A 15053-nucleotide genomic window follows, 5' to 3' on the forward strand; every position below is an offset into this window, starting at 1 on the left:
AGACAAGTATGTACTGTGTAGAGATTTATGTTCTGTTACCTCGAGTGAAGCTATTCTCAGCCCGTCTCTGAGCTCCGCTCCGACCACTGAGGAGGCCTTGTAAAACTAATTATGAAGTGTAAAGTATTCTTGAGAAATTGGGTGCTGGTGCAAGGTAAAGAAGAAACAAACAAACAAACAAACAGAGAACAGAACAAAATTGTAAACAAGTCAGGCAGATGTTCGTGGGGGGATGTAGAGCAGTGTTTCTCAACCTTTTCAGGCTGTGACCCCCCAAAATAATCATATTTGAAGTGGGGACCACCCCCCCTGACAAGCACTTGGAATTGTAGGAGTTGAGGCATACATTTTTTTTTTACTCCACAGATGCATATTGTGAAAAGTTTCTTATGTTATTTGACAATTTGGCCAATGTTTGACCAGTTTTTATAGTTTGTTGATTACCTTTGATGCAGTAATCTTTTTTCATTTCATTTATTTTTTTTCTCTTTTTTTAGGCATTAAAAAGGTCCTTAAATTGGACACCCCAAAATTATGTGGGGCTCCCCCTGGGGTTCCCGACCCACAGGTTGAGAACCACTGATGCAGAGTGGAGAGGAAATGAGGATTGCGTTTTACCTAGTGTAAACTAAAGGACATGTCAGTGGACATGTCAGTGAGGCTTTTTATGGCAGTGTGAAACACTGTAGGCTATCACTTTACACTACCAGTGTACATTCAGATCCTGCGTGCTAAGACTGCTAACACAGTATGTAAACATCTGATGCTCAGCTCTCGTCTCCGTTAGCGTATTCAAATTCTTCCTACAGATACGACTACTTGCTACAGTAAATACTGAGCCCACCTCTCCTCCTTTCCTCTCTTCTTTATGTCCCCCACTTTCGCCTAGTTTTCCCTCACTATTTATCCAAACCCACCCCAATTGACCCCTCATTTCCTGGACTAATCACAACCAGTGGCAGGTCAGAGGATCCTGGTGACTAGGGGAACGGTCCGTTCCTTCCTCTCATTAGCCTCTCAATCACTACGGCGGGGGGGTGGCGGGGGCAGCCGTTTGTGGTCCCATAAGATGCAGCCATACATGGGAGTGCTTCCCCAAGGGGAGAGAAGAGAAAGAAGAGTCTCTGTGGTTGGGGGGGTGGGGGGAGGGGGAATCCATAGTGTCTGAAAATAACTCCATAAGATCTGCATCATGGCCAAACTCTTCACATTACCATGAGTCAACAGACACAGAGGGCCCCAGTGAGAAGAAGAAAGAATGGGCTAAGAGGGCAATAACAAGGACAGAAAGCCGCAGCTGACTGATACATGACAGATCACTCCCACCGATGTATCGATGTCTCCTGGCTCAAGTGACTATCACCACCTTAGCGGGGAATTCACACCAGCGATTACTACCCCTCTGTTTTATCGCAAAATGCAATAAAAATGTGTCTGAGGTACTGTGACACCCTCGTGAATAAGCGAGTTGTGGTCCAGCGAGAGCTCCGCTGCCAGGGGCCGCTATTCGGCTGTGCCAAGCAGGAGAGCTCACAGACAGGCAGAAGTACTGACACTTGCTCGTCTATGGCAGCTTGTTTGTAAAGGATGTATACATTTTAGAGAATTCACACTGCTAGTGTGAATTCGGCATAAAGAACAATTTAACCTCCTCTTCTCTTTACCTGTCTGTCTTACAGTGCTTTAAAAGGGCTAGCAGGAGTCTAGGGCTTATGTTTTAAGGTAAGTTGGAGCGTTTTCCTGTGGGTCTGTGTCGGGGCACTTTATTATGCACATCTGTCCCTTTACGGGTGTTTCTCTACTTTCTTATCCAGAGTGAACGGGGAGGTGAACGGCAGATGGCTCTGCAGCTGTGTACATAGTGAACGGAATAGAACATCACGCTCAACCAACATCACATTCGGTTCCTCCCGATCCACAAATCACGTACTCCCCCCCCACCCACCCTCCCTACCCCACCCTGCACGCCTAATTTATATTTTGATGAATATTTTTCATTTTGAACTGAGAATTTGTGGCAATGTGACTCGATGGTGTGTGTCTCTGTCTATTATTTTCTGCCCCGTATATGTACCACTTAATAAAATGGTGAACCCATGAACACGTTATAGTAACGACTTTAAGGATATGTATTAAAAGTGTATTTTTATGAGAATGCTGAAAATGTGTCCGCAAATATGTTAGGGTGTTAGACAATAGCTTACTTTTACAAAAGCTATCCACAATACGTCTGTTATATATCAAGGGCTTGGAGTGCAAAGGGCGAAAATGACTTATGTATAATTTTAAAGGTCTCAATGAGCTCTGTCAGATGGTAAAAGAATAGGGTTATTATGCCTATGATTTTTGCTTTTCAAAATAAAGGCTGAAAAGCTAAAGTTGTAAGTGAAAACCTTCAATTGAGTATAGAGCGCAAAAGGTGTAAGTGCATTAAACTTGGAGCGCCGAAGGCGTAAGTGCAGGTCAAGTGCATTGAGCTTGAGTCTTTTGGGATCCATAGCAGAGCCGAGGTGAGAGAGAAAAATGTGATTGTAAATTCTTTGTGATTCTCTCTTCTTGAATAAAGAACTGTGAAGTTGGTGGATTGCTTGTTGTTTCTGTTTGTGTCCAATCTGTCCATACACCACCCAGCAAGTGTGCACCCTTGCTGAGCATGTACAGAACAAAACCGTGACGGTCTGGGATCACACGGTCACAATCATGTCAGTATCATGGTCAGTATCATGTCTTTATCATGGTCAATATCATGTCAGTATCATGGTTAGGATCATGTCAGTATCATGGTTAGTATCATGTCAGTATCATGTCAGTATCATGGTAGTGTCATTGTTAGTATCATGGTCAGTATCATGTCAGTATCATTTACTCAAGTACTGCACTTGAGTACAATTTTGAGGTACTTTGACTTTACACAAGTATTTGATACTTTATACTTCTACTCCACTACATCTCAGAGCCAATTTCTGTACTTTTTGTACTCCACTACAATTATTTGGCGGGTTTAGTTGCTAATTACTACTTTGCAGATTTTCATTATTTATGTAAAAAATACATTAAACACTTAAGCCCTATTTTATACTTCTTCTATTCGAAAATAGCTAAAATTTACATGCTCACAACATTACGTGGTGTGGCGCATTGTCAGCTTGTATCTGCTGTGTTTGGAAAAACAGAATTTTGGGAAATTTTGAAAAGATCAAATGACGTGAAACCAACATGACTACAAAGTAAAATTCTACAAACCTGATACAGGTCTTTAAAATAAGAATTTAAAAGATGTTTTACATTTGTTATCTTGCCAACCCCATTTTGTCACTGACCGAGATACATCATGGTGACCGGCAGCTGGCCACATGGGAGCCTCACCATCATTATAGATACCGTCTTCTTTTTCAGGGGGCTTGCTGTTTGTTCTTCAAGATCTTCAACATCCACTAGGAATGCGCTGGCAGCGAGAGTTACAGGTCTCAGAGAGCCCGTAGATACTACTACTCGAATACTACTGGAAAACTGTTAAACAGGTGAGACAGGTGACACACATGTAGGCCTACGTCTTTCTCCATTCAGCCTCACTCAGCAGAATGAGGAAGTAACACAAAGGAGAATTGCCTATTGGCAATACTGAAAATACTCACTCCGCGTGTTATACAAATGCCTTGGCTTGAGATAATGACTGACCATTATGACTCATGTTAGAATATTCATCTCACAGAAATACATTTCCCAAAATAAAAATAAACAAACAAACAACAAATAAATGTGACCATACATTTTGAGCATGACCACACTCACTTTTTCCTCTGTGGCTGATAGTGGTCGTCATTACTGGCAGTTCCACCTTTGCCTTTGTTCTTAGCGGCCTCGCTGCTTTCATTTTGTCATGGCTGCCAGTTCCCACCTGATGTCATGTGGGAGTCCCGACTGATCCAGACCGTACAGAATAACTGCTAGCTTGCATAAAGTCCTCAGACTAGGACTTAAGTCTAAGACGTACAGGTCATCAGTGGACGTGGATCCTTTGTGTCCACCAAAGATGATGACGCAATCGCCCACCGTGCAACAGCACATTCTAATCATCCAACATGGGCCTCTCCCATTGGGCTCAATCTCCTTCCAGGAGAAGGTCTCGGGATTGAAGTTCCACAGATCGCTGAATCTCTGGGTCAAGTTGTTGCCACCAATTATATACAGCTCTCCGTTGTAGGCAAAGGCTGAATGACACTGGCGTCCTTTTGGGAGAAGCTGTGCAGAAGGCGTCCTCAGCCAGCAGTTGGTCTCTGTGTCAAACACACTAAGGTTGTTGTGGGGGGTCCGTTCCCCTGTGCCTCCAAACACAAACATCTTTGTCCCAACGATGGTGGCAGAGTGACATGATGGAACAGGTGGTGCAGCGCCTCTGGGGTTAATTAAAGTCCAGGCCATTGTGGCGGTGTCCAACTTGTAGATGTCATTAGTGCATTCAATCAGCACACTGTACCCTCCAAATATATACATGACTTTCCCCAGGTCACAGGCCGAGTGGCCCGTCCTGGCCTCTGGAACAGTCCCAGAGATCTCGGGCTTGAGCCATTTGTGGGTGTCGACATCAAATGCATAAAGCACGTTGCAGTACCCCTCTGTATAAGACTTATACCCTCCCCAGATGTAGATGAGCTCTTCTATCCACACAGCTGTGTGGTTGTAGCGCCTGCAGGGAACCTCAGGGGGACGTTTTCCTCCTCCAGTTGTCACAGGGGGTAACTTAATCCAGCACAAAGCCACTGTGTTGAAGATGTACACTTCAATGTGATTGTACACCTCAATGTCATTCTTGTCGTCCCACTCCCATCCAAAGGAGAACACCTTGTGCCCCACTGCCACAGCAGATTGGATGGTTTTCCTTGATCCTTTCAGATGCACTGTCCAGCACAACATTTCACGCACCAGAAGCACGGTTGATAGACGTCAATAAGTAGCGCAGAGACTGGTTGTGTCGAGGACCCTGTACAGGGAAGAACGTAGATTTGTTTGGAGGTTCTGTTCCCATGGGCAAACAAGGGTAGAAGCCTCTACTTTAATAATTCTGTTTCTCTATGTCAGCACTCTGCTGAAGATATTTATCAAACGTGTAACATGCTAGCTTCCGGTTCTGATCCCAGATTTCGGAAGACAGCCTAGAGATATTAGCAGAGTGCTATTCGCGCTACTACTTATGGGAACAGCACAACTGTCACGCGGAGCTTGTCAGTCTGTGAGGGTGATGGGTTGGGTTGGCCAATCAGGGAAGCCGCTGCCTGTCTAATCGATCGCCCAAACAACACCAGCCAGGCCAAGTTTGTTCAGATGGTCTGACATCCTGGCCCTGACATTCCTGCAACAGGGCTTTGACAGCCCTGTCACAGGGATGTCAGGCCACGTCACACCCCTTTAACATGATACTGACCATGATAGTCAGTATCATGGTAGTATCATGGTCAGTATCATGTCAGTATCACATCAGTATCATGGTAAGCATCATGTCTTTCGGTATATCAGGATCATGGTCAGTATCATGTCAGTATCTATGCTATCATAGAAACTAACTGTAATAATCTTCCACCCTTTAGAATCTAGAAGATTAGGCTAGTGGCTAGCCTACACAACAGTTAAATATCCAGGACATAGATACAATGAGTTGTCAATTTTGGAACGGCACCAAACTATTTGTTCCAATTAACAGGTTTCGAGGTCAACAATAGAGTGTTGACCTCAAATGAATACAACAGTAACAAAGTAAACCAATTGCTATAAATAATTTAGTAACTATGATCAAATTCAGTAACTTCAGTAATTTTGTTTAATTTCCTTAGTAGTAATGATCAGCAATGATTTAGCAATGATCAGAAATGTACGTGCATGGAAATTCATGTGCATTACATTACATTACATTACAGTCATTTAGCAGACGCTTTTATCCAAAGCGACTTACAATAAGTGCATTCAACATAGGTAGGGAACGAAAACTACTAATCATCAGAAGTCTTAAGTGCATTTTCTGCAAAAACAAGCAACCAAGAGTATACCTAGCGCTAAGGTAAAAGTGCATTATATCAGCTACCTATTTCCTTAAACAGATGAGACAAAAATAGCAAAATCAAATGAGCACGAGCTAAAACAAATAAGTGTATCAACTAAACAAGATCCAATAAAACAATACAACAATAAAACAAGCGTATTATGTGCATAGGCTACGTGATAAACATCAGAATGTGGTTCACCAGCACATTTCCTTTTGCCCCCAACAAAACTCTAGTGTGTGAGTGAAACAGGAAAGAAGCTGCTTGACACAGGAAATCAGCCTGCCTATGTGATTTTAGAAATGAGCTAAGCACACCCTTACATACTTACTCACCCTACTTACAAACTTATCGCAGGCCTGGGTAGACGATTCATTCAACAGATGAACAATAACGGCATCGTGCATGCATTGAAATATGTGGTTCATCGAGGCCTTCAGCATCATATGTAAGTTTGTAAGAAGTTTCACTCTGTAACTATTCTGCCATAAGTATAATTTGGATGTGATGCAGGCAAATTATGTTTCGTTTTAATTGTGTAATTATTATATGTATGTTTGTAAGAAGTTGCACTCTGTAACAATTATTCCATGTGTAATTTGGCTGTGATTACAGCCAAATGATATTTCATTTTAATTGTAATTACTGTGTAAAGTTAAATGTTTTCTCTGACACTTAAATACATGTATTATTATTATTTATACAGATATGCCATGCTAAAATTTGAATTGTGCTGCATTAGGGTATTATAATCTCTCAAGACAGATTCAGAGCTCAAAGGAAAAACATGTTTTTCTTCATTTCCTCCCCCTTTTTTTTTAATCTTTTTAGAAAAGGTTTTGTACTTCTCTCATGCATATTAGAATTGTGAAAACTGGTCAGTTTTCACAATTCGGCTTCCTTTTTTTTCAACAGTGTTAGCTGCTCTTTGTACAGCCCAGGATGCTGATGAAAATGGTATGGTCTGATTCTATTACACTGTTTGAAATAACCGTGTACATTTATAGTTGCAAATTGTTATGATTTTTAACACAATCATTGGTGTAAGATTCAGAACAGGACATAAAAATCATCTTTGACATATATTATGATAAAACAGCACAGCTACCCGAGACAATAAAAACACATAAAAAATAATAAGGACAGCTGTTCAAATGTGTCAATAGGCACACATTATGTAACTGTGCTAAAGGATAGATATTATAAGGATAGATACTATTATGATCTGTTAAAAGTTGTGTTGGTGTGTTCAACACACACACATGAACACAGACAACAGGAGTCAAACAAAAGACAAAGATTTTGTACAGTTATATATATATACACACCAAAGGTTCAAGTGAACAACTTGCTCTAACTTAACAAAAAAAATATTTTGCTGAGAGAGTCAAAGGAGTGAGGGCAAGGGAGAGAGGGATCAAATTATAATCACGTACTGTTTAAGTATTAAATAATTATATTGATGTGTGCAATACGGTCAGGAAGTCAAACATCAGTTGTATTGAAGGTTATTATTGTTGTAGTATTTACAGCCATTAATGTCAGCACTGTTATACAGTAGACACACTCTGTTTTATTAGCTGAGTGTTCATGAAGACAGTAGTAGCACAGAAGTCATTATATGGGAGCATGTCTCTGAAGTATGATGGTGTTACATGTCTTCTATGTTCATGTTACCTTCCACTTGAAAAACTAAATGCAATCTGACATCTAACTATTTGTGACATCAATTTTTGACATCAAAGCAAATTTGCTGTTTGCTTTAGTTTTACTTTAATCGTAAAAACATAAAATAAAACTTTTAACTGATGACCAAAAGTAGCAGTACGGCCATAGCTAACAGATGTGAGCTTTTTTATTATTACATTTTGTAGTTGTACTGTATGACATATAGTACATACAGTATAATCAACCAGACAAAAGCCAAACAGCAGACTTATCCTTGATTTCCTTCTCAAGAGTCTGAAACAATTGTTCAGTCTTATAAATAATTTGTTGCATGATTCTTTATACAAGTGACATATTTTTAACTGATTGAATAAAGTGTCAAGCATCACTTTTTTGTTGAAAATACATTTTTTTAGTGAGAACACAATACCTAAACAACAGCTGGGAATGGCAATGTGAATTTGCAATAAATATATCTTTCATTTTATCATCATGTTATTCATTTCAATCGGTTTCTTTCTGTCTTCTATGTTGTGTTGACATTGTCAGGTACTTAAATAATATTCCATTGTATATAATTGATTTATGGTAATTACCTTCTATAAAAAAGGCACATCTGTCATTATCAATCATCTATCATCAATATTTATTTATCAATGTTATCTCTATCGTTTTAAATTATTTTGGATGTGTGATTTTCAACCCTGGTTCCACCCACATACTGTAGGTTTCTCTTTACAGTCTTTCCATGAACATAGAAGTACAACTGTTATTGCTGTTGGTTATTGTGTTTGTTGTGATCTGACGCTTGTCCCCTCTGTATCCCATCAATTTCCCCAGCTACCACGTTCAATGACCTTCCCATGACAACTCCGCTCCCAATGTCCAGTGTAACTCCAGCTTTGTCTGTGGATCCACCTGTTGCCCACATCTATCGGGGGGAGAGGGTTAATCTGCATTGTGATGCTACAGGCAATACTCCACACTGGACGTATCAGTGGTTCCATGATAACCAAGGAACACCTCTACATTCTGCTGAACCAACTTCTACAGAATATACCATTAACTCCGCTGACAATGGAACATACTGGTGCCGAATCAAGCGAGGAGAGGAACTCTCAGCATTTAGCAATGACATTTCATTCACTGTTATTGGTGAGACTGAGATCAGTGACTGAGATGGTGGTTTTCATACTTCATAGTCATAATGATCATACTGTTCTTCCAGAGCTAGTTAAAGACAAAACCTATGAGAAACATATTATAAATATGGCCTTAAAATGTGTTTCATAAATCTCTGTAATGAGTTTTATATTTTATAAAATTGCAGACCCACCAACGCCATCCCTGGACATACAGACCCAGTGGTTGGATGTGTTTCCCACTGAGAAAGTGGAGATGAGCTGTGGAGTTCAGGGGAGTTCTGACTGGACCTTGACCTGGTACAGAGATGGACAGAAGCTCAATGAAGACTCAACTGTGTCCCTCGGTCCTGAAGGTTCAACTGTCACTGTCTCCCCTCCATCAGGCACTACTGGGAGGTACTCCTGCAAAGGTCATCACAAGACCAAACGTGGGATTACCACTGGATATAGTAACGAAATTGACCTAAAGATTTATGGTAAGTTCCTTTACAGGTAAAAATGTATGTATGTATGTATGTATGTATGTATGTATGTATGTATATATGTATATATGTATATATGTACAGTATGTATGTATGTATGTATGTATGTACTGTATGTACTGTATGTATGTATGTACTGTATGTATGCATCTATATCTATATCTATAAATCACATTATCATTTAAATCCCTGTGCAGGTATCAGGTAATGAAATTTGTATGGACATAAAATGCCCCTTCATCTCCATTTTTTATTAGCAAACAAGCCCCAGCCCAGAGTGACACAAACTCCGAGTTTGAAAGAAATATACATTGGAGAGCCTGTTTCATTCAGCTGTATGGTTGACACGTCCTCTGGATGGGAATACATGTGGTACGGAGATGGAACAGAGATTCACACAGGTTCCAGCACTTATACTATAACATCTCCAAAGTCGTCTGACAGTGGACAATACTGGTGTCAAGCCAAACGAGGAAAGGAACCGTTTTACGCCTATCAGAGTGAAACAAAAATTCTGCAATTATCTGGTAAGGACTTTTCTTTTTTTTATTACTCACCCAGCCCCAGGAGTCACCTTAAATGTCAAACTCTTTAAGATTTGTTATGAACATCTACCGGTATTTGCTAAAAACTTCCAGATCCTCCTAAGCCATCTCTGGAGGTACAGACCCAGTGGTTGGATGTGTTCCCTACTGAGAGAATAGAGATGAGGTGTCGAGTTCAGGGGAGTTCTGACTGGACTTTTACCTGGTACAGAGATGGACAGAATCTCAGTGGAGACTCATCTGTGTCCTTGGATGCAGAGGGAATGTCACTCACCATCCTCTCAGCTAGACAAACACATAAAGGACTCTACACCTGTAAAAGTCACCATAAAACCAGGAAAATCATCTCTGGACCCAGCAACTCTGCTGATATCACAGTTCATCGTGAGTTTCTAACATTTATATTACATATTTTAATTGATCTCAGCTAGGCAGAAAAATGCCATTAATGGTAGTTTATTTTAATCGACTATATTATTATCAAAGTGGATATATGACAGTATGCTTACTGTAATATCAGTGTAGCAGAACTATTTGTTGCTTCTTACAGTCACACATGTTGCTATTCCACTGAATACAAAGTATGTTTTTGCAGTTTGCTGTCAAAGACCATTCATTTTACATGAATGATGCAGTACATAACAAAGGCCCGTTAGATAGTTACATTGAGTATCTTTAGTAGTGATTTTACTCATGTGATACACTTTTATGTAATGAGTTTAGTGGTAAAATGATGGGATGTTGTACTTTCTGATTTAGAAAACAAACCCAAGTCAACATTAAGCAAGGATCCTGGCTTTGATCAGATGTATGTTGGAGAGTCAGTGACCTTCAGCTGTGAAGTTGCTGTGTCCTCTGGATGGGAATACATTTGGTACAGAGATGGAACAGAGATTCACACATCCAGCACTTATACTATATCTCCAAAGTCGTCTGACAGTGGACAATACTGGTGTCGAGCCAAACGAGGAACATTCAATACAGAGAGGAGTGAAAAAAGAATTCTGCAATTATCTGGTATGTCGTTTTTTTTTAATAAGCAATTTTTGAAAACTCAACAATGTCAAACTCTTTAAGATTTGTTATGAACATCTACCCGTATTTGCTGCAAACTTCCAGATCCTCCTAAGCCATCTCTGGAGGTACAGACCAAGTGGTTGGATGTGTTCCCTGCTGAGAGAATGGAGATGAGCTGTGGAGTTCAGGGGAGTTCTGTCTGGACTTTTACCTGGTACAGAGATCGACAGAAACTCAGTGAAGACTCATCTGTGTCCCTGGATGCAGAGGGAATGTCACTCACCATCCTCTCAGCCACACAATCACATGAAGGACTCTACACCTGTAAAAGTCACCATAAAACCAGGAAAATCAGCTCTGGACCCAGCAACTCTGCTGATATCACAGTTCATCGTGCGTTTTTAACAGTTATATTAGACATTAGTTTATCACAGCAAGATTGACACATGCCAAATTGGCTATATTCTATCCGATCGGATAAGAGACAGTACTTACTGTAATGTCAGTGCAGCAGAAGTAGTTTTTGCTTTCCTTTGTCATTGTTTCTAATGCTAACATATCAAGAGGGAAGATAGCACATTATCTTGCTATTTCACTGATAATAAAGTATGTTTTTGAAGTTTGCTCTCAGAGACCATCCATTTTGTATTAATAGTGCAGTATTAGGCTACTACTGTACATAACAAAGACACTTTTCTTTAACAGTGTTTTTTTTCTCTTATGACAATTCTTTGTAATAAGCTTTAGTGGTAATGTGATGGGTTGCTGTTGTACTTTCTGATTTAGAAAACAGACCCAAGTCAACATTAAGCAAGGATCCTGGCTTTGATCAGATGTATGTTGGAGAGTCAGTGACCTTCAGCTGTGAAGTTGCGTCCTCTGGCTGGGAGTATCTGTGGTTCAAAGATGGAAAACAACTCATCACTTCTGGCTCCAGTAAATCCTATTACATCAGCTCTCCTGCTCTCTCTGATGGTGGAATGTATACATGCAAGGGGAAAAGAGGCAAACGTGAATTCTTTGCAAATGACAGCGAGACAATTTCTCTTAAAATTATTGGTAAGAAATGAAAATGTCTTTAAAACGTTTCTAAAATATCTGTTTTAAGAATTATGTTAGAGTTAGTGTTCGAATAGGGAGGGGATGGGAATGAAATGATATAACTTATGCCTTGTTGTTGTCTATGCAGAAATACCTGTTCCCTCTCTGGAGCTGCAAACTCCATGGCTCGATGTGTTCCCTGCTGAGAGAGTGGAAATGAGTTGCGGAGTTCAGAGAAGCTCTGATTGGACCTATACCTGGTACAGAGATGGACATGAACTCAGTGGTGATCATATTAGTGTGCCCCCTGGAGCAGAGGGATCATCTCTCATTGCATCTGCTAAACATGAAGATATTGGAACGTACACCTGTAGAGGACAACACAGAACCAGGCCTGTCAAAACTCAATCCAGCAACAACCTCATTCTCATTGTCCATGGTGAGCACAGTTTAGCATTTTTATTTTGTTTTATTGTCCATTTCTGATTACTATTACATTGCACAAGCAGTAAAGAGTAAAGACACTTGTTTCTGACAATACAGAATAAACATTTTCCTTTTCAAATTTAGCCAACAAGCCAAAACCCTTGATGACGCAAGATCCAAGTGTTGAGAAGATGTACATTGGAGAGCCAGTGTCCTTTGGTTGTAAAGTTGACAAATCCACTGGCTGGGAGTATCTATGGTACAAAAATGGAACACTATCATCAGTCAATGGCAATAGTTATAACATCAGCTCAGCTACTTCATCAGACAGTGGTATTTATAAGTGCATGGCCAAAAGAGGCACAACAACATTCAATACAGACTACAGCAAGATTCGGAATCTACAAATATCTGGTGAGACAAATGTACTGTGATTTCTGTTTTTGAACGCTTGTGTATCATATAAATTGATACAATAATCTGATAGGATTGCCTCTCATGATTTATAATGGTGACATACTGTTAAATGAAAAAGCCTAACTATGTATGCAGTAGACTCAAAACTGCCTATTTCTTTTTAGCTATTCCTGTTCCAGCTCTGAAGCGAATGACTCCATGGTCAGATGTGTTTCCCACTGAGACTGTGGAGTTGAGCTGTGGGGTTCCAGACAGCTCTGACTGGACCTATACATGGTACAGAAATAGAACACAGATGCAGTTGGACAAATCTTCATCCCTGGACTCAGACAGAGCTACTCTTTCCATCCACTCTGTCTCAGCCATACATGCTGGAGCATATGAGTGTATGGGACGACATAAGAGCAGATCTGTCATCACTGGAAATAGTTCTGGATCTGTTCTCACAGTCTATGGTAAGATTATTTATACACTATTGTTACCCCACTTCAATGGATAATTTGACATTTTGTATTTTAGTTGGTTGAATGTTTCCTATAGACACCAGAGGGCTAGAGTCAAAGACTCTGTTCCTTTTAGGAGAACATTTTAAATCTTCGGCAAAGGGGAAAGGGCAAAGTCTCTGATGAGGAAACTTAAAATAATTTTAGATGTTACTATGTATATAGCAACAGGAATTGTTTTTCTATTTTTTATAGGTAATTGAAGATTTTCAGAAAACTTAGGTTAGGATTTAGAAGCCTTTTTTTAAATCGGCCTCAGGTCTAAATGGGTTAATATATACAAATGACTAAATACTGTATGTCCTTAGTCTAGATTGTGCAGTGTTATCTAAACTTATTTGGCATATTAATTATTACCTCAGATGAGATGCCCAAAGCTGTACTGAAGCAAGGCCCGGAGTACAACGTGATGTATATTGGAGAATTTGTGAACTTCAGCTGTGATGTTACGGTCTCCTCTGGATGGGAGTATCAGTTGTACAAAGATAAAGATCCACTGTTCACTTCTGGACACAGTCATTCCATCAGCTCTGCTGTTCAAACAAACAAGGGGGAGTATCACTGCCAAGCTACAAGAGGCAAGAAAAAAGAATTTCACACAGACTTTTCAGAGGCCCGTAACCTTGACATTCACGGTAAGCCTCAAACTTTCTTCTTAAATGCGTCTGCAAGCATGCAGCTGTTGACAGCGTTCACCACATTTTCCAACTGTGTCTGCAGTGCGTCCGTGGGCCGTCATGACCTTGTTAACTGGCTGGTCAGAAGTCTTCTCCACTGATAGTCTGGTGCTCAGATGTGAGGTGAAGGGAAGTCAAAGCCCAGACCAGTGGAACTACACATGGTATGATTTATATATTCAAGCATAAAGTGTAACACATGCATGTCTTATACAGTATATGTCCCATCGCATCTTAAAACACTCTAAAAACACCAAAACATACAGGTACAGAGAAGGAAACGGTCTGCAGGGTCCCTCTGTCACAATCAAAGTCACGCCCCAGGATGACCCTGATCAGAGCCAGTACACCTGCAAGGGTATCCGCTTTGAACGGCCGTCTTACTCCACCCCCAGTGATGCTTTCAAGACCAAGAACCTCCGTGAGTAAAACCTGATTCATACTTTGTCAAAGGATTGTCGCTCACCACAAATAACTGACATGACATATGTTATACATTTTACTTGAACACCAGAATCCAGTACAGTACATTATAAGAGTTATTATATTGATTTCCTTTCCCTTTTTTCTGTGTCTCTCCCCCGTCATTATAGTTCTGAAGAGAAGGGTGCTTCTCTCCATCTCCGGTTGTCTCTTCTTTGGAATTATCGTTGTTTTTATCGGATGCATCGCTCTAAGAATAACCCGCAAACCAGGTGTTGGTCTTTATCCTCCTCAGAATCTTTCAGTATATGTTTTTCATTACAAGTACCAATAAATAGTTTATTGGTACAAGCTCTGAATCTGTTTTTTGGTCAAACAACCCCAGGTACTAACCACCCCCCAAGATCCCTATTCCCTATGAAACCCATGAATAAAAGGATTTAACTTCATAGCAAAACGTATCCATCTTTAACCTAATAGCTAAACAAATGTAATAATTTCAAATGTATTTTCCTATTAGCATTACTGACAATGGCCCAGCCATTGTCAGTAATGCTAATAGGAAAATACATTTGAAATGATCCACTCTAGCTGTTTGACTAACGCATCATGGGTAAAAAAGAAAAGAAAAAAATAAACAAAAGAGAAGAAAAAAGACAATGTGAAAATGAGAG

The 15053-nt window shown here is 40.1% G+C and overlaps 2 protein-coding genes across 9 annotated transcripts in view; both read left to right on the forward strand.

The window, feature by feature from the left end:
* Positions 1 to 2580, forward strand: part of mybpha (myosin binding protein Ha) — a 34954-nt gene extending 32374 nt beyond the window's left edge. For all 7 annotated transcript variants that reach the window (XM_080444830.1, XM_080444831.1, XM_080444835.1 and 4 more), the window contains 2 exons: positions 1680 to 1722; positions 1815 to 2580. The gene's annotated coding sequence lies outside the window, so the exon portion shown is untranslated. The remainder of the gene's footprint in view (positions 1 to 1679; positions 1723 to 1814) is intronic.
* Positions 2581 to 6353: 3773 nt separating this feature from the next.
* LOC308097171 (hemicentin-1-like) overlaps positions 6354 to 15053 on the forward strand; it is a 28100-nt gene continuing 19400 nt past the window's right edge. The window contains exons 1-12 of one of the 2 annotated variants that reach the window (XM_080444813.1): positions 6354 to 6483; positions 6951 to 6992; positions 8544 to 8858; positions 9034 to 9324; positions 9588 to 9857; positions 9969 to 10259; positions 10635 to 10892; positions 10995 to 11285; positions 11679 to 11951; positions 12082 to 12372; positions 12504 to 12773; positions 12941 to 13231. In XM_080444813.1, the coding sequence (XP_080300939.1) occupies positions 6453 to 6483; positions 6951 to 6992; positions 8544 to 8858; positions 9034 to 9324; positions 9588 to 9857; positions 9969 to 10259; positions 10635 to 10892; positions 10995 to 11285; positions 11679 to 11951; positions 12082 to 12372; positions 12504 to 12773; positions 12941 to 13231 (2914 nt within the window). In that variant the 5' untranslated portion in view covers positions 6354 to 6452. The remainder of the gene's footprint in view (positions 6484 to 6950; positions 6993 to 8543; positions 8859 to 9033; positions 9325 to 9587; positions 9858 to 9968; positions 10260 to 10634; positions 10893 to 10994; positions 11286 to 11678; positions 11952 to 12081; positions 12373 to 12503; positions 12774 to 12940; positions 13232 to 15053) is intronic. The other variant, XM_080444815.1, reaches the window with a different exon arrangement.

Source organism: Gymnoscopelus braueri (genome assembly GCF_963280865.1).
Source record: "Gymnoscopelus braueri genome assembly, chromosome: 12".
Classification (NCBI taxonomy): Eukaryota; Metazoa; Chordata; class Actinopteri; order Myctophiformes; family Myctophidae; genus Gymnoscopelus; species Gymnoscopelus braueri.